Consider the following 23,349-nt stretch of genomic DNA (forward strand, 5'->3'; position numbering starts at 1 on the left):
CACTATGACCCATACTATTCTGTGATAATGCTGTTTTTGGTAGAGACAAATTAAATAGTAAATTTGTTCATGAAACTTACCTGTGAGATATATATAGCTGTATTTTTCCGAATCCGACAGAAATTTAAACACTTACGACACACGCAGTGGGAGTCAGGTGGTTAGTACCCATTCCCGCCGCTGGGAGGCGGGTATCAGGAATCATTCCCATTTTCTATTCATAATTTTTCTGTCGCCGGTGCTGAAAACACCTGTTTTCAGTACCTCCGTCTTAGGATTTTGGAAACTTCATTGCCGCTAAGTATCCTAATTGTCTTTTGATTTATTCACTTGGATTTGTGGCTAGGCATACGCTATCTTAAATTGATTTGAATTTGATTCATTTTTGCATAAAATATCTGAATCTAGTTAGGCTAGTTTCAGACGCGGGTTGTCTGCAAAGATAGGGTGTGGCTACCGTAAGCTTCGGTAGATTCGCACTTGGTATGTACGAGGGGTATGGGTCTTGCTTCTTTGTTGAGATTTGTCATGTAAGGAGTGTGAGACTTTGTCTATTCCGTAAGGAAGACGTATGATTCGTATGTACGCAATTAATCAGTAAACATGTCTAATTCCGTAAGGAAGACGTATGATTCGTATGTACGCAATTAATCAGACCTTCCTGTAGACTTTATTTTGCATAACCCTGTAGTATGGCCTACGGGCTATGTATATGTCTACGAGAGGTGCTCGCTCTCCTTCATTGCTGTGAAGTGCTACTTCTGTAATTGTTACTCCTAACCCTGCAGTGTTGCCTTCGGGCCCTAAGCAGTGTCTGTAGAGAAATTGCCCTTTCTCTGATACTCCTTCGATTCGTAACTTAGAATCGAAAGTGCTTGCTTTAGAGAGTAAAAGTGAAGTGCAGAAGTGCAGTGATACCCCTTGTGTAGTGGAGGGTGCGTCAGATCGGCCTCATTTTGCCTCTAGGCCGGGACCTCTGCTTGACTCCCAGAACCAGTGAGAGAGCATGTCGAAAGCCGAAGGAGGGTTACGAGGAACCCCCACCGATCTGGCGTGCCTTCGGCAGTTTCTGATGAAAATCCCCAGACTGCCTAAGTGCGTGCACTGCACGAATCCTGAAGGATTGCTTCTCGTCCTCCGAAGCGTCCTCCCCGCGCAGGGGTTGGAGCTTTCGGATGGACTCGCGCCCTCTAAATAGAAGCTTTATAGAAGAGGACGCTTCACGTCCTCTCTCTCTCTCTCTCTCGTTATGCGTTTCAGTGAGAAGTAAGAAGGCGAACGTCGCCTGAACTCGTGTCCGTCTTTCCACCGAGAAATACGTAAAAGAAGTCATAGTAGCAGTAAGCTTTTGAGAGCGGACGCCCAAGCCAGGGGCGCGCGGGTGCACGCCAAGCGCGCGCCAGTGGACGCCGAGCGTGCGCGCCAGTGGACGCCGAGCGCGCTCCAATGGACGCCGAGCGCGCTCCAGTGGACGCCAAGCGCGCTCCAGTGGACGCCGAGCGTGCACCAGCGCACGCCAGGTGTGTCGCCTGGCTGAACGTTTCTGTTGAACTCTTCAAGCTCTTGTTTCAGATTTGGGCTTAAAGAATTTTTACCTCTACCTTCGATGATACCTTCTACCTCACCTGCAAAGAATGTGAAGTAGGCAGTGCTTCGGAGTAAGCTTAAAGTGAACAGACAACTTCTTCGAAACCCAGCAAGACATCGGGTTTCGTGAATTCAAGAGGTCTCTGTCAATTAATATTGCTTTTCGCATAGGTGGATGGAGTTAAGGAAAGCTCAAGGGAAGTTCTCGTTTGCTCTACCGCAAGCTTTGCCATTCTGCCAATAAATTTAAGTTGCCACTACCGCAGTCAAGACTTTGCGATAAGGCAGTTACGGGTTATAAAGGCTCGATGTCCTGCAAGTCAGGACTCTCGGCAACGTTCAGTAGGATTCTTGCAAAGGCACTCATCAAAAGTACGCTCTTCAGGAAAGCGCAAGACAGGACTGCCTTTGCCATACTGCCAATAAATTTTAAGCTTTAGCAGGCATTAGTTGTGATACGGGAGAGGAAGCTGGTTGGAGAGTTTCTTCCTCTTCCCAGGATAATTTTGCCAGCTTTTTAGCCCATCTGAAAGGGCTTTTCAGATGATAGATTTTGTTAGTTCCTAGTCGGGACTACGCTGCCGAATTGAACATCGTCGTAATACCTGACGTAAGCCCAGTCTCTTAACAGGATTCTTGCCCCTTCCTCATTTGAGACGGGAATCGGAAAATAAATGCTCGACTTCCTGGATTACGTTTTGTCAATTCAGTGACTTTCCCCCATTGACAATATACTATCGTTTTGTCAAGTAAGTGGGTATCCCCTCATTGACAAAATATCTCTTTGTCCCGTAAATGGGTTAGTTCTCATTGACAAACATCTCATTAACTTGATATTGCGTAAGCGAATAAGCTCTTATTGACAAGATTCGGAAGAGCTCTCATTCGTCATTCGCAGACTCGTACAAGAAATAGACTTGTAGACTACGTCAATGAACGCTTATGTCCAATAACATAAGAAGCTTGAGCTGACTGCTTCGATTCTCCTAAGTTTTGTTCATGAAACTTGCCTGTCAGATATGTATGTAGCTGTATTTCCGAATTCAGCTATATATATGTCTGCCAGGTAAGTTATGAACAAACTTTATTGTGATATAATTTCATATTTTGCCTTGCGTTATTTTATTTCTGGTTGGTTCAAGTCATATACGCTTGCTGTAGTTACCTCTTCGGATGGCAACCGAGAGGTCTATGGTCCATTTTAAGGACATTTAATCGTTACTCCCTGCAGCCTTCCAGGAGTTTCCGATTTATCTTTTACCGTTGTATGGTAGTGTTCTGACGACACAAACGCATCTATATATTTAGCGTTTTCTGTTTCGCATAAATATACCAGCTTGAGAGTCTCTTTATGCTAAAAATAACGAACCTTTTTCTTCATAGAATAGGGTAGCTGGCAACCCAGGCATAAAGTTAAGAGACGACGATGACGGACGATCGTAAGCTGCTGCTGTCACTGTCCTCTGACTCCTCTCCTCCAGTCCAAACGAGCCAGTACCAACTCGTTCGCTGTCATGCGCTGTAGGTTAAGTCTCTCTCTCCTGCGGGATTGACTGACTAACCGTATCTCTGTGCTGGCAGTTACGTCTCTCTCTCTCCTGCGGGATTGACTGACGAACTGTATCTCTGCCCTACAATCACGGACTTTAGCCTAAAATTGAGGGGATTCCTTACATGAATGAATAAACATTGCATTCGTTTGGCCTTAATATGTTCTACAGAGATATCTTACTCCTTTCGGTGCTCGTTACCGCACGGTATAGGACTACGAGTCTACCACAACATTGCACTATTATATGCTCTCTTGCTTAGGCAAAGCGCAGCCTTATTAGGGAAGTAAACATACTGTGTGAGGGAATGGATGAGCTTGCTGGGGACCATTTCCTTCCTAAAGAAGTTTGTTTCCCTGAATAGACTGCAATTCAGACCTCTACAGTTTTTTCCTACCGGGAAACTGAAATTTTATTAAAGATCTAGGAATGATTCTGAACATCTCTCGGTGCGTTAAGTATCTCTTGAGGTGATAGAAAGAAGTTGCCGGACATCTGGAGAGGGTTTCAGATGTCCTGGATCATAATCTGAAAGAAGTGGAAGCAATTCAGTCGTCCCTCCAGTCCTCGAAACGAGTTTTTGGAACCATGGTCCATATCAACTCTGATCTTCCACAGCTCTCTCATATCTTAGGAAGTATCTTCTCTCGGTTCCTGGTTTCGGGTTTACGAGAAAGAGCCTATTATAACAACAGGCGTAGAATGGAACGATCCTCTAGAGGTTCGTTACAGGATTGCAAAAGTCTGTTCGAATCGTCTCGATCGAAGGCAGCAACTACTGACTTCCGAGTGGAATCTTTCTTTAGAAGTATGTTGAGAGTTGTGGAGACTTTAGGGACGTCCTTTCATTCATCTCTTCGCTAGGTTGAGGATGAAGAGGCTTCTTCTTCTCTGCTCCCTTTTTCTCGATCCGGGAGCGGTAACATTAAACGCCATCCTATGATATTGAACGGGGATGGATGTTTAGTCTCTTTTCCCCTTTTTCAATCACTTAGGAAATGTAATAAGATGATTTATATCATCACAGGGAGCGACAATGACGCTAATCGCCCCATGTTGGCCTTCAAGACCCTAGATTCACAGAGGTCACGTCCTTCCAAGGACCTTTTCCGAGAGAGTCGGTCTCCTTTAACACGAAAGGTACCTATAACCTCTCCGCTCTGAGTCTGACTACGTTCAGACTATCGAGATGTTGACAGCATAAGATTGCAGTCTTCCCTTCCGTTTGAAGAATGGGATAAGCTGGCAGTCACAACTATTAAAGAATACGCAAATATGTTGTTGACGGCCTTTGGGCTCAGAGATTTGCTTCTGTCAAACAACAAACCCCTTCACGATCTTTGTGTTCTGTGAAATCTCGAAACTCGCTCACCATCTACTTTTTGTCTCACCTGTTTTCTCGGAGTCAGACACTCGTGCGAGATCAGGAGACATATAGTAGCCCTGAGTTTCTTGTTGACGAAGTCGGTTGCGTTTATCACACCCCCGATGATCGTTTAACATGAGACCAGGTTGGACTGTCAGGCATTCGTCCTTCGGGACTGAATCGCCTTTTTGCTCCTCGCTCCTTTCTCCTGGCACCAGAAGCTCGAGTCAGGAGTGGCTCAGGAGTTGATTCGCTAACAACGTTGGGTTGCGTTGATACACCCCCCAAGGTTTGCTTAGCTTGAATCGCCCAGGCAGTCCAAACACTCATCCTTCAGCGAAGAATAGTGCCTTATGGTCTTCAGGGTACAGCCTTGCTGTCCTTGATTCGTCTGACTGGTCAACTGGTCGGTCACCTGACGTTAGTACAGACGGACTGACTGTGCATGTCCAGATCGAAGCTTTCAATATGGAACTTAGACATAGTCTGAAGTTCTTGATGTCAAAGCATTTGAACATCTCCTACCTGTTAACTTCTTGCATGTGATCAGGAAGGCATTTTTCTAACCACCCTAGATACGACAAAGAGGGTTAGTGAGATTTTAAGCCATCGTCACAAGTTTTGGCTTTAGAGAACACAAGGCGGTGTGCTCTCTAAGCTTTTCGTTATGGCCTAAGAATGGAAACCCGTTTTGTCCTTGGGCCAGGAGCTTGGAAGCAAGGATGGCACAAGTTAGTGGGCAGGAGCCAGAGAGAGTCCTGTGCCCTGTCAGGTCTCTCAAGTTTTATCTACATAAAACTCAAGAAAGTCGAAGTCGTACGGACAATCTGCAGTGTTCCGAAAAGACCAGACTTGCCCATATCGAAGAACACCCTGGCTTTATTGTTAAGGAGGTCTTTCAAAAAAGCTCATTCTTTGTGTTTGCACAAAGATTTGAAATTTTTTGATCGGAATGCTCACGAGGTGAGGGCGCGGCCTCGGAAGCATTTCAACAGAGCATGGCACTCAGCAACATCCTGAGTACCATGTTTTAGCGAAGCAACTCTGTGTTCAATTCACACTCCCTGCGAGATGTGAAGATGGCATATGAGATCTGCTGCTCGCTAGGGCCATACGTGTCTGCAGACACAATCTTGGGGGCAAGAAGTACCACTCATCCTATCCTGTAGAAAATGGTTAGGAAGAGCTCTTAATTTAGTAGTTGAGTCGCCGACAACGGTGACTTCTTAACTCTTAAGCCTTAGTTAACACACCTTAACTTTGGCTAGGTGGGTCAGGTGGTGATATATATTTTTATATATATATTTATTTTACTTCTTAGCCCTCATGGTATGGTCAATATGGTCTAGTCACGTCGTGGTCTCGCCCCTGTTGACAGATCATCTGGAGTGCACCAGCTATATAGGTCTCTACCTCGCTGGCAACTCTAGTAGCACAAGCAGACTTACGCGGCAGTAACCACGAAGTCAGCTATGCTAACAGGTAAGGAATCAAGATATCAATTATCTGCATATATATGTTTCCTAAAATCTTCTATTCTGTCTACTCCCACCACCAAAGGTGGGATTCAGCTATATATATATCTGACAGGTAAGTTTCATGAACAAAATGATATTGTAATGATACAATTAAGTTTGTTCATACTTACCTGGCAGATATATATAATCAAGTACCCACCCACCTCCCCTCAGGAGACAGTGGAAATAAAAATTATGAATAGAAAATGGGAATGATTCCTGATACCCGCCTCCCAGCGGCGGGAATGGGTACTAACCACCTGACTCCCACTGCGTGTGTCGTAAGTGTTTAAATTTCTGTCGGATTCGGAAAAATACAGCTATATATATATCTGCCAGGTAAGTATGAACAAACTTAATTGTATCATTACAATATCATTTTTAAGTGTTTTATAATTACAAGTAGTTCTTTATAAGAAAGCATTTACAGCTGCTACAATATTGTATCTCTGAAGATTCTAACTTTTTATTTCTACCTAAACAGTTTTGATTGGGAATTGATCTGTTGTTACTATTAAATGTTAATTTTCTTTTATGCTTTTGATATTTTAGGCTGTTGTATGCAATGCAGTGCATTACTATATTTTTCTGCATGGTACAGTTATTTGTGCTTTTCTTTTTTTTTCTTTCACAAATGTTTATCAAGTTTTTGCACTGCTGTACACATTTGTGCTTTAGGATCTGTGCTTTTTATGTGATGTGTGAATTGCTTACCAAACTTCCCAGCTCAAGCACTAATTTTATGCAGCACCACCAAATTATTTTCATTTATTTTATTTTTAGTGTTACTGTATTGTGTGTTTGTGTCAAACTAACCATTTCCTATGATATCCTAATATTTCATTTCAAAATGAGAAATCATATATATAAACTTAATGAAAATATGAAGATGATCCAACTACCATTGGTAGAGATCCTCTATGCAGACCTTACATCTCTCACCTACCCTAATTGGTTTGAAATTTTGAGACAAAGAAGGTTGATACTTCTGCATCTGCTGTTTAGCTCTGCAGTCAATCATTCATTCTATTGTCTGTTTTTTGGCGTGGTGACCTTCCTATTTGAACCACTTTTTGTTTTATTCCAAGTTTCTTGTGTGACCCCTCTTTACCTTTTAGGCTAATGTCCTAGTTCTTTTATAATGCCCAATTCAAGATTGTGCTAGTGTTTTCCCTTCTGGAGACCTTCGAGTACCATAACATAGCATATAGGTACATACCATACGATTCTTCTGATTTCGTACTAGTATTCCCTTTACTAGCATTTTCTAGGTTTTTGTGTTTAATTGGATAAGTTTCAACTCGCTCGCAAGATGAAACTCATCAATTATTTACCCATGAATGATATAGGCTAAGCCTTTATTCTTAAGCCTAGCATATTCATGTCTCTGTTTTTTAATTGATTTGGTATGTATTGACACAGTTTGTAATAGTCACAGGAAGGAGTCTTTTATCAAAAAAATTTAAGGCCTAGGCTTCAAAAATTGCAGTAAAGATGTCAGCTTGTCATGATGCTTTTCTTGCTGACATTGGGGTTTTGTAAGAAGGAAAAACTTCATTATATTGAGAGCGCCATTAAAGTATAGTAGCGCCTCTGGTTCTGATGATCTTACCTCTTGTAACATATTAGACTGAATACTGCAGAAGTATTTTATTAATAGACTGCATGGCAATCTCAGTATAAAAAAATTTTATGATGAAGATTTTAAAAGAGGAAAGAAAAAAAAGAAAACGACAACTTAGATGTAGGCATCAGAGCTGTGAAAGTAGTAAAACAGAAGAATCTAAAGTAGAATTCTTTTAAGTATGATAATGATGAAAATAATATCTGAAGGAAAATAATAAAAGAATGTTAACCAGAGGAATAATAGAAATATGTAACAAGGGCTTCATTTTACTGTGTATAATCACCATTAGAAGCTAACCAAGACTCAGACAGAACCTCCCTATCAGGAACCACTTTTTGGGCAGATTGGGCCAGGGCAGTCGCATTACCACTGCATGGCAAGGGCTTGGAAGTTTTTGATGACGGACCATAATCCCTAGAAGGAGCAAGAACTTCAAGGGGAGGAGGGTGGGATCTATCAGTGGCCTCCTTAACATCATGTTACGGCTTGGGAGGTCCCAGATTCTCTTATTGAGGAATCCCTCGTATGCAAAATCAAAGGCAATGCTTGTGGCCCTTTTGTATTCAGGAGGGAAAGCTCAGTGTGACATTTCATGTCCATTATTGTGAGTATTTATCACAGTAGTGACTGTTGATCTACAGTGGAGGAGTTGTACAGGGAGATCTTGAATTCCAGAGTCCTGAACGTGGAATCTGCATGGAAAGGGAACGACATACACTCTAGGTAAAAGCAACTCTCCTCCCTCCGTGCTGCTGCCACTGAAACCTTGGTCCCAAAGGACTAATCAAAATAAAGGTTGTCCATTATGGTTCAGCGCCTGGAACATGTTGCTTACTTTGCACGAGTCCAAAAACAACCTAAACTCTACTTTATGCCTCTGAGGGTTGTCTGTGGTGGAGGACATTTGCTCTCCCCACTGGCAAACTTATGGGTTTGGCTTGTGCAGTGGAGAAAGAAAACTTTGGGTTTGGCGGCTTATTAATAGAACAGTCCTATAGTAAGGAAAAAGAAACTAAAACCCATGAGAAATGGTGTAACACAGGCTGCATACATATAACCATAAAAAAGAAGTGGAGCACATACCAGCATGAAGCTGACATAGCTGTGATGATTGGGTAAGAGAGAAATTCAGTGAGTGACATTGATGCCATCCCATAGAATTATGACTAAACAAGAGTTGAAGTCTGATTAAGCAACTAACACAATAATAATGGCTGATTTGCATGAATCCAGATGTATTGCCATAATAATATAGCCTTTTTATGTTCTGGTATTCAGTCAAGAGCTACCCTAGCAAATCTGATTTAAAATACCATATAGTATATAAAATTTAATGTAGTTGGTACTACGTTTTAAATAATTACCAACCATTAGTGTTTTTTCAAATTTATTTTTTTTTTAATTTTCAGGAACTTGTCCATACTTGTACACTAGGGTGTATTCTATACTGAAAGTAACCTAGCTGATCTAAATTGAAGTGCCAAATATGTATATATAAACTATTTGGGTGGTACCTTATTTTAATTATATTACCCATAATTATTGTAGAAGTTTGTGTTTAAAGATTATTTCTTAATGAAAGCTAGCCAAACAAACCAAGTTAGGCTATAATGTTTTTCCTTTACATTATAAACTAAAATTATCTACATACAGCAAAAACCCATGATTGATGATTTTACGTAATAACAAAAATGCCTAATTATTGTGATTTTTAAAGATTATGTCAAGGCTAGCAAGAAGTGGTGGCCTAATCCAGAATCCCTATCTTGAGGAATTCACCTGCTAGCACATTTAACAATTTTCCCTTATTTAAGGAACTAAATTTTTTATAGGGTTTTAAACTGTATTAAAACTTTCTTCAGCAGATGGCTGCAACATCTTATTGACAAAGAACTATGACTAATTCAAACAATGAGGAGCACAGCAACTTATGCGTGTCCCTGTCAGACCAGAGATTAGACACAAACATGTGGGTTAGAGTTCTTTTGTATCTGATGACTTCATCCACTTACTTCAGTTGACTTGCTTATTTCCAAAATAGATATCGAAGGCAAAAATTTTTATGAGCAAGAAAATTTTAAAGAACAGATTCCAAGTTGTGCCATGGTCTCCCTCCCTTTCCTTCAGTAGGGAGAATACTTCTTTGGAAGAGTGAAACCTGATGCTGAGCCAAGTGAAAGATGTAATGGTCTTTTTGTCTATGGTGAATATTTGATATTCTGTTTTATTTTGTTCCTATGAAAACAAGAATTATCACGTGGGAGCTTGGTAACCAGGTGGTTAATTGGTGAAAGGTAGGAGACTATTCCATTTTCTGTTGGTACCCTATCAATTTTTTCGGTCATCATTGAATCAAGATATATCCATAGTCTTTGTAGTCAAAGTTCTTGACTGGATTGTAAATTTAGACATTTTGATATCATTATTCCTTTTATGTTGAATGGCTGTTCAATATTTTAGGGATAATAGAACAGTGATCTTAATTTATTTTGCTTCTCTAGAAGCAACCTTTACTCTTCTTGACAGTATGTAAAATCTGCAGGCATTGATATATGAAATAGGACATTTCTGTGATCAGTTTGATGGACTAGGGTTAAGTTCAGTATCACCGGATAGAAACAACTACTACATACATGTAAAAGAAATATTTACAAACATAAACATAGCAAAAACAATAACCGGAACAGTATACTATATGGGTAACACCAATATTGTAAGGTGTACCTCTGTGAAAAGACAAAATTATCACCAGAATTAAACTGGTCAACAGGGAGGAGCTGGCACACCCAGCAAGGAAAGATACATCTGATTTGCCAGACGCTGAAGGAAGGACAACCGTGGTGGTTTTGAAATTGAAGTTGTGGGTTAAGATGAAGGAGAAGAATTAGGGTAAGGCAAGCCTGCACACAGTGTGAAAAACAAGACAAGAGAACTGACAGGAAATCATTCTTGAGTGTGTCTCCAAACAAGGGAACTCCAATCCAAGACAGTGGAAAACCCCAGTACAAAGGCTGTGGCACTGTCCAAGATTGAAGAACTGTGGTTTATCTCAGGGTGGCCTTCCAGAAGGAAAAGTGAGAGCGACAGTAGGTTGGTGTGGTGTGGGATGCTCCCACTCACCCATGATCTCCACCTTGCACCAATTTCGACCAGTTTCCAGATTGTACTGAAATTAGTTTTAGTATATAAGAGAATGAGACAGCCACTGATGAAAACCCTGCTTCACCTGTTATGTCCCTGGCAAATTCCAGATTAATTTCTTTAGCAAGAAGTCTAAACAGGAAATGCCCTCACATAAACACTCAACTAGAGAAGGGTAAGCTGGTACAAGAGACATAAACCCCCTTCATAGGCAGCTGAGACCCAACAAGGACACCATTCAAGTTTTTATTGTGTAATGATTAAATATGAAGAGCAAAGCAACAACAATTGGTGTGGGCAAATACTGATCCAGAAATCTTGGTTTTGACCAGCAATCAGTACAGAAGAGTGCAGTTTGTTCTCTACTTTGGCCTAAAGAAAAGTGGATGTAACAGTTGTAGAGTGAGGAATAGTCCCTAAATCACTCCATATCCACCTGGTTAACCACTGCATTACCAAGTTTCAACCAATTTCAGTGTGATGAAAAAGGTTCCATGTAAAAGTCTCTGGTTTGTGTACTTTGGAAAAATGCAAAGTTGTTATTCAAAATTTCCTATATTTTTATAATAATAATAGTATTAGTAATAATAAAAAATAATTTTGTCACTGAAAGCCTAATTTTTTCCCATAAATGAATTATCCTAAATTTGTCAGGACTTTTGTTCATGAGCATAAGTAGAACACAAAACTTATATTTATAATACGTACAGCTCTTATTCTTTAAATAAAGATAATATAACTTTTTTTTTAGTGGAACCCTCATGACTATTTTGAAGTTTCGAGGAGTATTTGGAGTTAGTGATGTACAGTACTGTTAGTAGTTAAGGAATAGATTGTGTCGTGATTTTTAGTACCTAAGTTTAATATTTTGAAAGTGAAGATATTTTGAGAGTGATGTCAGTATATTTGTAAGGAATATTTAATTCTTGTAATCATTTAGCAAAAGTCTCATGTAGTTATGTAGTCAAGGAATTATTTTCTTGAGGATAAAGCTCTTGTCTTTTTATTTTTGTGACATTTTGTTTTATTGTATTCAGAGAACGCTTGGAGTGAACCTAGACGGTGTGACTATTCTGGTCTTTACTATTGCCCAGCTTGTCATTGGAATTCCCGTGTTGTGTTGCCAGCAAGAGTTGTTCATAACTGGGACTTTGAAGAACGAGTAGTTAGTCGGCAAGCAAAACAGTTCCTTTTGCTGATGAAAAATAAGCCTGTGTTGAATGTAGAAAGAATTAATGGCTACTTATTCAAGTTTGTTGATGAACTTGGTACAGTTAAGGTATGATAATTTTGTCTGTTCAGAACTGGGATCATTTTTGCTTTTTTATAGTATATTTTTATTAACTATATTTGCATGATTTGGATAATGTTCCTGCATTCCTGGTCATTTGATAATTTTTACAGTGGATTGAATCTTGAGATCTCTTCCCATCATCCCCCTCATTTTGGGACCACCTTGACGTGGTGAGGGGGGCTCTCGAACCTCAGGAATCTCTTCCCAGGTTCGAACCCAAGAGTCCCATATGACATTATATATTTTCGAGGGTAAACTTATGTGGACCTTTCCATTTTTTGCCAAATTTTTGAAAAGCAAAATAACTGAGAAAACATATCATGGCTTAACGTGGAGTTAAATCCGAATTCTAAATAGTGATAACTGTGGTAGATCCATCATCTACGCGACAAATGTTCGGACCTGTTTTTCAGGCGGAACTATTCTCTGTGGAGCTGGACCACGGATTCCAGGGGGGGCCTGGTTCTAGGAATAGAACTCTCGGCATTCATCCATTTGCCCATAATGTGATTAGGATGGGGGCTAATTGTATTAACATAATACTCTTAGTCCTAGCAAGCGGGTTCTGCTTACACTTGGGCCATACTAATCATGTTATGCCATCCCCTTTTAGGGGTTATGGGTAGGGATGCGGACATTTGGGAGTCCTTTCTCACTTGTGCCTTTGGCAGAAAATTTAACTTCGCGAAGGGCCAATGATATCTTTTTTTCAAGAATTGTTTTTTGTGTGTGTGTGTGTGTGTGTAAAAACTCAAAATTTATGAACTGTGAAATAAATGATTTTGAGTACCCCTGGCCCCATGATGGAAAAAACTACGGCACAGTTGATGACCATTGGCACGTCACTCCCGAATTTCCTAGGTACTGCCACAAGTAGTGAAAGTACTATAAAAGATACAAAGGAACACCCTGTTCCAAGTAAAGCAGCAGAGCCAGAAAACCAAATAGAGTGCATAAATACAAAAGAAACAACAAAAATAAATTGGTAAACTCCATATCGTAACAATGGAACCATATATGATGAACAATAATTCTGATTAGAGACAAATAATCCTCTCAGCAATACAGAAAAAAAAAAAATATAAAAATCATAATAGACAAGCAACATACATAAAACAAGGACCACCAAAAAGAAACAAAAATTACCGACTTAATCCCACATTGGTACATTTTGATGACCCTCTTTGGACCAGATAATTTGGTTCAAGATTTCTAGTCCTCAAAGCTGACAACAAAATCTCAGCAGCGATGCTAGAAAACAAATTACTTAACATATATCCAACACAAGACATGGAATGCAGACACATCAAGGACAATGAATGGCTTATCCAAGTAACCAATAAAAAGCAGTCCACTGCCTTTTTAAGTATAACAGAAATAAATAATATAAAGGTAATAATTACAAGCCACGAAACATTGAATTATGTACAGGGTACAGTCATCCTACCCAATAGCGAGCAGGAGCTTCCTTCAAAACAACTATTGCTAGACTCCCTAAAATTGAGATATAACAATATCCACGATTTAGAAATATACTCTATTTCAAGTAGGAAAGATAAAAGTAAAAATATCAACATTGCCAAAATAAAATTTACAGGCCAAGACTTACCATTTAAAATAAAAATTCTTGGACAAAATAGAGAAGTTCGTCCTTTTGTTCCTAAACCATTACAATGTACACAGTGCTCAAGGTATGGACACACATACAAAAGATGCCGTAATAAAGCTATATGTGCACGTCTGTGCATCAGATGACCATACCACTAATTGGAACTGTAAACAATCAAAATGTATTAATTGTGGACTAGCCCATCACGCAAAATCTAAGGAGTGTTCATTTTACCAATATAACACAGAACTTCAGTTGTTAATAAATAGGACAGGAATGTCAGTCATGGAAGCCAGACTTGAGCTAAAAGTAAGAGCGTAACAATCCATCCAAAACCCCCACCTTTTCAAATGTGACTAAAAATCAAGACATCAAACAGCACAATGACAAACATATATAAAACATGGAAACTGGATTTCATACCAATAATACTGAAACCCAAAATAAAAGTGATATTACACAACCAATACCACCACCAACATAGATGATTCAGTTTATCCATGGAAAAGAACTTCCAATAGAAAGAAGAATTAAATAATGATGATAATCGAACTGGCAAAAAGAAAAGAATTCTAGAAAGAACCCCACCTAAGGAAAAGTAAATATTGAAAATTACAATCAATCCAGAGAGACTCCAACTACACCAGGAGAACATTTTAAAAAAGATATTAAACTAACCTCATCACAAGTGGAAATACACAATTACCCTCAATCTCAATCAACAGCCAACATCTGGACAGTAAAAGATCACTCTTTACAATTTCCATCAAATAATACTAATGAAAATCATACCATTAAACCAAACCAAAATATAACTATCGACCCCCCGCCAACCATCCACCAATACCGAATAATCCCACATTAACAACAACAAAACAAATAACCCCTCAAACCAACAGTCCTTATCACTACAGAAAAGGAACAATAGAATTACAAAACCAGACATTTCTAAGCTAGACCAAAAACTTCTGAACCAATAATTAACATTACCAAACATGCTTCATGCTGTGGTTGTAATGAATGCTTTGTAAGTACATATAACCAACTAACTACCAAGACAGAGGACACAGTACGAAATTGTATTGACAATTTTAACCAAATTAGGAGGTGCCCTTTACACACCAACATGAGAACGAATTATGTTCTGAATCCTTAAAATACAAAAAGGAAATTATAAAATCAAAAATAGACTTATTAATATTCAACTATGAAAAACAAACAACTGCAGAATCTAATAACCAACATACAATACAACGATTAAAAAACCACAAATAAATTCAAATGCATATAAACTACGAGATAAAGTAAAATCAGCAATCAATTTACAGAATTTAACACCAATTCCTCCCAATAATGGAATATAAAATCATTCAATGGAATATAAATGGTCTCTTAACCCGACTACGTCTGGGTGAATTACAAAGGATCATACGAGACACAACCCAATGTGCATATGTCTACAACATATAGGAAGTAACCCTACAAATATCCAACACTATAAAAATTGCCTGTTATTCACCAACTGACGGTGGAAAATTAGGCACAGCCTATACGTTCATAATAGCATTACATATGAACCTGTTGACATACCATCTATGCCATATCAAATAACATCAATTAAACTGTATATGCCTGATAAAAAGTAAAATTACTATTTGTAATTTATATAACAACCAATTTCAATGCAAATTTCAGTGATTTTTCTGAACTTATTAGCAAAAGTATACAGGAACCACTACTTATAGTAGGAGATTTTAATGCACATAATCCATTATGGGATATTAATAACCCCACTGACACATCCGGAATCAACATAGAGAATACTATAATGAAACACAATCTGTATTGTCTCAATGAAAGCGAAGTTCCAACATATTTTTCAAATACACACCTAACCTTTTCTTCAATTGACATTTCATTATGTTCAAATGATGTAGCGGAGAAATTTGAATGGAACGTTCCTAGACGATTCTACACAAGTGACCATTTCCCAATCATTCTGAACTACTTAAGTAATGTCAAAATATTGCCACCTACAAGATATATATCCAAAAAGCTAACTGGGATAAATATTTCCTATACACACGAAACATACCACCATTCCCACATAATGAAGATCACAATACTACATGTGAATCCTTCTCAAACTTCATAATAAATGCTGCAGATAAAAGTATTCCAAAACCAAAACACATTCCACAAAATCCCTGTCCCATGGTGGAATCCAACATTAACAACATTAAGTAAAATAAAAAACCATATATTGAGTCGCAATCTAAACAGACTCAAAACTCGCCTTAAATCACTCAACAAAATGCCTATAGTATAAACATATTAAACAAAATAGTTATAACAAACATAACAATTAACCACATTAAACCACTATATAACAAATATACAGCCAAATTTAGAAAAACGGTAATAGCTTGAAAAATCGCATCATGGAAGGAATATGTCTCATACATATCTTCAAACACATCCACAAGGGATGTCTGGCAAAAGATAAGGAAAATCAATGGAAAACATATAAGACCTCCAAGAAGTGCAATACATTTAAATGGAAAAATATACCATGATACTTATGAAATATCAAACATAATTGGGAAACATTTTGAAAAAACATCAGTGCTTACTCCAGCCTAGATACACATTTTCAAAGTATCAGAAAAACAAAAGAAAATATAATACTCAATTTTGAAACTCTTGAAGACCTGGAATATAACTATATTTTTAACATGGATGAACTAGATAATGCCATCAACTCTTGTCATCCCTCTGCACCAGGATATGATAAAATATCATTTGAAATGATAGAAAAATTAGCTCCTATAGCTAAATCATATTTATTATTTTACAATAGTATCTGGCTAAAACGTGTCTTTCCTGATAAATGGAAACATGCCATAATTATTCCAATAAACAAACCAGGAAAGGATGCAAGTAATCCATCCAATTATAGACCGATATCTCTAACAAGTTGCCTATGCAAAATCTTAGAAAAAATGGTTAATGCACGATTAACGTATGTAATAACCAAAGAATCCATTTTTAACACCACACAATCTGGTTCAATAGCTGGCAGATCAACCCTAGATCCCTTAACACATTTAAGAGATCATATCAAAAAAGGCTTTGAACAAAAGAATTACAGTAGCTATATTTTTTGATATAGAAAAGCATACGATACAACATGGAAACATAACATCATGCAAAAACTCCACTCCAAGGGACTAAGAGGCCGACTTACCAATTTTATTAAGAACTTCTTAACAAACAGAACTTTTTCAGTAAGAGTCGAAAATTCCTACTCAGTAACCTATAAACTGGAAGAAGGAATCCCTCAAGGTAGTGTCTTGAGCTGTACATTGTTTGCTTTAGCAATCAATGACATTACTATAATTTACCAAGTGGTGTAAAAACAGTTTATATGTTGATGACTTTGTCATTTACTATACGAGTATAATCTGAGACATGCTCAGAGAGTTCTCAGTACTGCCATTTCAAATATATGTAGTTGGGGCAAATTCAGTTGGATTTAACAATTTTCAACTGATAAAACAAAAGCAATCGTCTTCTACAAAGACAAAAGGTGGATGAAGAACCAAACAATCAAACTGCATCTTTATAGCACTGAAATACAATTTTGTACAAAAATAAAGTATCTAGGAGTAATATTTGATCAACATTTAAATTGGAAAGAGCACATCAATACATTAAAAGCCAAGGGCATCAAAGCCCTTGCCATATTAAAAAAGTTATCACACACTAATTGGGGAGCAAAGCGAGACATTTTATTAATGATATATAAGGCAACAGTCTTATCCATAATAGATTACTGCTGTCCAATATATCATCCGCCTCAGAATCTGCATTAAAATCTCTCGATGCAGTGCACCATGAGGCGTGCGATGTGCACAGGAGCTTTCCGATCGTCCCCAACAAACTCACTTTTGGTGGAGGCAGTATTTTGCCCTTAAAACATCACCGTAATTTAATAACAATACAAAGAGGTCTTTCAATGCAAGCAGGATCGTCTCCTGCAACTTACTGCTTCCAAAACTGTAATCAAGTAACAGCAGTTAATAGTACTAGCTCTTTCCCAAAAAGAGCTAGATACATAATGAACATACATAATATGAATCCAATTTTTCACCCACCAATGGAATTGCCACCACCATGGATTTTAAATAGAGTAAAGATATGTACCTCCCTGTCTTACCTACTCAAAAAACAAATGACAAGTACGGAAATGTACCGCCAACATGCTTTGGAGCACATTAGAAGAAAAGGCGACAAATTTATGATATATACAGACGGCTCCAAAAATAATGTTGGAGTAGGAGGCATCTGCATATTCGAAAAATATTGTTAAGTAAAAAAAGCCTACCTTCAATATCATCAGTATTTACTGCGAAGTCACAGCCATAACAGATGGCTCTAGATATGATAATCTGAGGCAAAAGCAAGTGTCTCTGTTATTTTCAGTGACTCACGTAGCGCTATAGATGCAATAAGACATTATAAACCAGGAAATAGTACAGGAAATTCAATAAAAATTCATCAACTCCTCCAATCAGGAATATCAATGGAAATATGTTGGATCCCATCCCAGCACACGTGGGAATAAAAGGAAATGAATATGCAGACTCTGCTGCCAAATTAGCCTGCACTATCCCTCCAACAATTTCATATGCCCCAGTGTCATGACTGGGTAAAATCAGTTAAAACATTAATTTACCAGGATTGGAAAGAAGAATGGGCCTCTGTGCCAACAACAAATAAACTTAAAAATATAAAAACTGAAGTCTATGCATGGAGGACATCCTCACAGGAGGAAAGAGCAAAAGAGGTGATCCTAGCAAGGCTACGTATAGGACACACAAGATTCTCACATGGTCACTTGATGTCAACACCACATGCTGACCCAGTGAAATGTAACAGATGTCAAACACCCATGACAGTACAGCATTTGCTTGTTGAGTGCCCAAATTGGACCCAGCAAAGATCTGTTTATCTGCGGAGTTCGGAAATGAAAAATATTCTTGCGGAAAGCAGGGATTTTTCAATTAATAAAATCATAAATTTTTTAAATAAGACTGGTTTCTCAAATAAAGTAATTTTTTTTTTTTTTTTTTTTTTTTCTCAGGATTGATCCCTGAGAACCAGCCCAAGAAGAGTCTACTTGAGACTCAGAGGTCTGGAAAAACTAACTCCTATTAATAATAATAATCTTCCCATCATACCAAAATCTTCCCTTTCTAATTTGTTATTGCATTTCCAGTAATCAGAAGAATTTTTTTTTTTTTTTAGTAAAAATTATTGTTGTGTGAATTTCAGACCCCACAAACCTTGCATTAAAATTACAAAGAGAAAACAAGTTTTAAAAGTATATGGCATGATAATTTCTAGTTTGATGCTGTACTCTAATTAAAGATGTTTTTTATGCAGGACCATTTTTATGACATTCGAGTTTGTTAGTTAACAGTGTCCATATATGGCAGAATTTAAAATGTTAATTTTTATCTGGAAGAGATGATGTACTTGTTAATGTAAGAGATGATCTATACATGTATTGGTCATATGTGGAACAAACCTTCAGTCTTAATAATAGGATATATCTTACCGCCAGTGGAAACTGGTTAAAACAATCAAAGATTGTATAGCAAGGAATATGTGAGATTGCCAACTCCTGCACGTACAAGGTGGGAGCTGGTCAGAAGCGCAGATACAGTGGGAAATGTTCTGATTTTCCCCGCCTCTGACGCCACATCGAACACAGTTTATCAAGCAAAGCTTGACCGTGTGGATGGGGCTTAAGGATTGCATATACACAATTCACTTAGTTTCCTGATGACTAGGTTACCCCAGTCATCTTGTGATGACTTTTTGGTCTCCTTGAATTTTTGACCCGTGCTGGTCAAGTGTCCCTGTCTTGATAACCTGCAAAGGTTTTTCTTCTCCAAGTGTTGGGATGGTGATGCCAATTATGTATTCTCCCAAATGCTTGGAGAAGTACAGTATGGTCCCCAATTATGCGAGAATTTGGTCGATCCACGGCCTTGCAGAATTGGAAATTCGCATATTTCGAAACCCATGCCTTATGGGAATAATTCCATTAGGGCCAAGGCAAACGGCAACTTACCCTGTCAAACTTTTTTTATACCACCCATTTAAAATACTTTCTATGTACTACGTATACTGTGAGAAGAGTCTACTTGAGACTCAGAGGTCTGGAAAAACTAACCCCTATTAACCCTTAAACGCCGACTGGACGTATTTTACGTCGACATTTTTTGTCTCTCGGGTGCCGACTGGACGTATTTTACGTCGACATACAAAAGTTTTTTTAAAAATTCGCGGAAAAATACTTTTAGGCCTACCAGCCGAAAACTCTTGAGTCACGCGCCTTGGGGGATGCTGGGAGTTCACGGATCAAGGTGTTGTTTTGTTTACAATCGTTACGCAGGCGCGCAAGCGCGAATTTCTTTCTTGCCGCACTAAAAAGTATCTGTGACACATCTCTGAAATTATTTCGTCACTTTGACATAATTTTTTTTCCATTTTAAATTAGCCGTTACATGGAGTATTATATATGAAAATGTGCGCATTTTTATGTACAATACAACAAAAAAATACTCATGATTGTAGCTTTTATCAGTTTTGAGATATTTTCCATATAATAACGATAAGTGCCAAAATTTCAACCTTCGGTCAACTTTGACTACCGAAATGGTCGAAAAACGCAATTGTAAGCTAAAACTCTTATATTTTAGTAATATTCAATCATTTACCTTAATTTTTCAACTAATTGAAAGTCTCTAGCACAATATTTCGATTTATGGTGAATTTATGAAAAAACTTTTTCCTTACGTCCGCGCGGTAACTCTTCCGAAAAAAATCATACATGCGATTGTGGTAATGTTTGCACAATTTTAAATTAGCCGTTACATAAAGTTTTATATATGAAAATGTGCACAATTTCATGCACAATACAACTAAAAACAACCCATGGTTGTAGCTTTTTTCAATTTTGAAATATTTTCATATAAAAAATGATGTGACAAATTTTCAACCTTCGGTCAACTTTGACTCTACCGAAATGGTCGAAAAACGCAATTGTAAGCTAAAATGCTTATATTCTAGTAATATTCAAGCATTTACCTTCATTTTGCAACAAATTGGAAGTCTCTAGCACAATATTTCGATTTATGGTGAATTTATGAAAAAAATAACATTTTCTTTACGTCCGCGCGGTAACTCTTCCGAAAAAATCATACGTGCGATTGTGGTAATGTTTGCACCATTTTAAATTAGCCGTTACATAAAGTTTTATATATGACAATGTGCGCAATTTAATGTATAATACAACTAAAAATAGTTGAAGGTTGTAGCTTTTCTCATTTTTGAAATATTTGCATATAAATCACGATAAATAGAAAAAAACCACGTTCGGTCAAATTTGACTCTACCAAAATGGGTGAAAAACGCAATTGTAAGATAAAACTCTTACAGTCTGGTAATATTCAGTCATTTATCTTCATCTTGAAACAAATTCGAAGTCTCTAGCACAATATTTAAATTTATGGTGAATTTTTAAAAAAAACTTTCCTTCCCTCCGCCCGCGGATTCTCCGCCACAAATCTCCGAAATGCGTAAGTCCCATTCTCGGAATATTTGCTCCGTTTCATATTAGGCATTTCTTAGAGTTTTATATATGAAAATGTGTGCAATTTCATGGAGAATAAAATGAAAAATATTTGAAAGTTGTAGCTTTTCTTATTTCCGAAATAATTGCATATAAAAAAATATATATATAAAAAAATTCGACATTCGGTCAACTTTAACTCGTCAGATATGGTCGAAAACTGCATTTGTAAGCTAATATTCTTACAGTATAGTAATATCCAATAATTTGTCTTCATTTTGAAAGAAATTGGAAGTCTAGGACAATATTTAGATTTATGGTGAATTTTTGAAAAAAATATTTGTTTACGTCCGCGGGTTACGAATTCATGCATTATTTTGTGATAATATTTTCTCTGTGTTGCTTTTATCGTTTTACAATGTGTGATATATAAAAATGATTGCAATTTAGTGTATATTACAACGAAAAAAAAAGTAACTTGTTACCTTTAACCGTTTTGCGCACAGCGCGATTTGAATACAATTATATATGAAATTTCGTTTTTGCGCTATCATATATCGCATTATTTATATATGATAATGATAATTTTTTTCATTTCTGATGGTTGCATACTAAACTTCAGGAATGACAAAAAAAAGAAAAAGGCCAAAATGAACTCTTTAACTTGGAAAACTAGCGCGCTGTGATTTTTTGAAAAAAACATTTTTTCCGCTTCTGCACTCTGAAACGTCTCCGGCACACGGGAGACATTTTTTTTTTACCGCTTCGGCGTTTAAGGGTTAATAATAATAACTACGTATACTGTAATTTTTTCTTATATGAAATTGTTCTTATAGATAAATAAAACATTAAAAAGGTTTTAATAATTTGAAAAAGTTTAAAATTGCACACAGAATGGTGAAAACTCCTACACATAAACAATGCCACCATTGGGTGCAAGTGTACTGTATGATATAGTCATTTCCTTTAAAAAAACCTTTTGGATTGAATTTCCTCTACCTATCCTCTGCCAAAAAAACCTTCAAAATCCTCTCTCTCATCCTCTGTGAAGAGTTCTTCAGCTGAAGGAAGGCTTTGTGAACCATTTGAGGTTTCGGGGACTGGGCCTACTGGCGGATCATGCTTGTCTTCAATCCCGTTAGGCCTAACAAACTTGGTTACGAGAGCCTGTCTCGGTTTCTTTGTTCGGCATGTTCACTATGTAATAATTTTCATTAAAATTTATTTTACGAAAAAAAAGAACTGATGAAAATTCAAAATTTGATATGAAATTACAATTTCTTAAAAAAAAATTATAAAAATTCAAAATTCAACATGAAATGACAGTTTCTTGAAAAGTTTAGATTGAACGATTCTCTCTCTCTCTCTCTCTCTCTCTCTCTCTCTCTCTCTCTCTCTCTCTCTCTCTCTCTCTCTCTCTCTCTCTCTCAAACACATCTGCTTCTCTGTTAATCACTTTTACTAGTCATTTTCATCAAAACCTATTTCCACAATAGAAAAAAATAAATGATCAAATGCCAAAAGTTAGTCAAAACAAGTTAACCTAGAGAAAAATTCTTACTTCATGTTCAGCAATGATGGATTTCAAGTTGTTGACTGCTGCCAAAGTAAAAGTTGCTCCTTCCTTCGTCTTTAACTTCAGGGCAAGCTTTTTAGTTTCAAGAAAATAGGTCTCCCTTTTCGACTTCTAGGCAGATGCATACATGATGCAGATGATCAGAATACAGTTTGCAGATCTGAAAAATACGTATGGCGATGATGATGATACCGATCATTCATACACACTGCTATGATGTCACAAATGAGTGAGGCAGAGGCTTTCTTCTTAACTAATGGCTGAGCAGGAAATCTTTCTCTTGCATTCCCCTTGGATGAATAATAGTTTTTTTTTTTTTCCGCCAAGCATTCTCCCCACCCCACCCTTCTCTCAGATATCAGCAACCCCCCCCCCCCCCCCCCACACACACACACACCTAAAATACTTGAAAAGACAATAGATTTGATAAGTTTAGC

The 23,349-nt window shown here is 37.6% G+C and overlaps 1 protein-coding gene across 10 annotated transcripts in view; it reads left to right on the forward strand.

Annotated features, from left to right (window-relative positions):
• LOC135207203 (differentially expressed in FDCP 8 homolog A-like) overlaps positions 1–23,349 on the forward strand; it is a 227,670-nt gene that overhangs the window by 157,414 nt on the left and 46,907 nt on the right. For all 10 annotated transcript variants that reach the window (XR_010312928.1, XM_064238792.1, XM_064238799.1 and 7 more), the window contains one exon: positions 11,826–12,067. Coding sequence is in view for 9 of the 10 variants with exons in the window: in XM_064238792.1 (XP_064094862.1) it covers positions 11,826–12,067 (242 nt within the window). In the remaining variant the exon portion in view is untranslated. The remainder of the gene's footprint in view (positions 1–11,825; positions 12,068–23,349) is intronic.

This window comes from Macrobrachium nipponense, chromosome 32 (assembly GCF_015104395.2).
Source record: "Macrobrachium nipponense isolate FS-2020 chromosome 32, ASM1510439v2, whole genome shotgun sequence".
NCBI classification, from domain to species: domain Eukaryota; kingdom Metazoa; phylum Arthropoda; class Malacostraca; order Decapoda; family Palaemonidae; genus Macrobrachium; species Macrobrachium nipponense.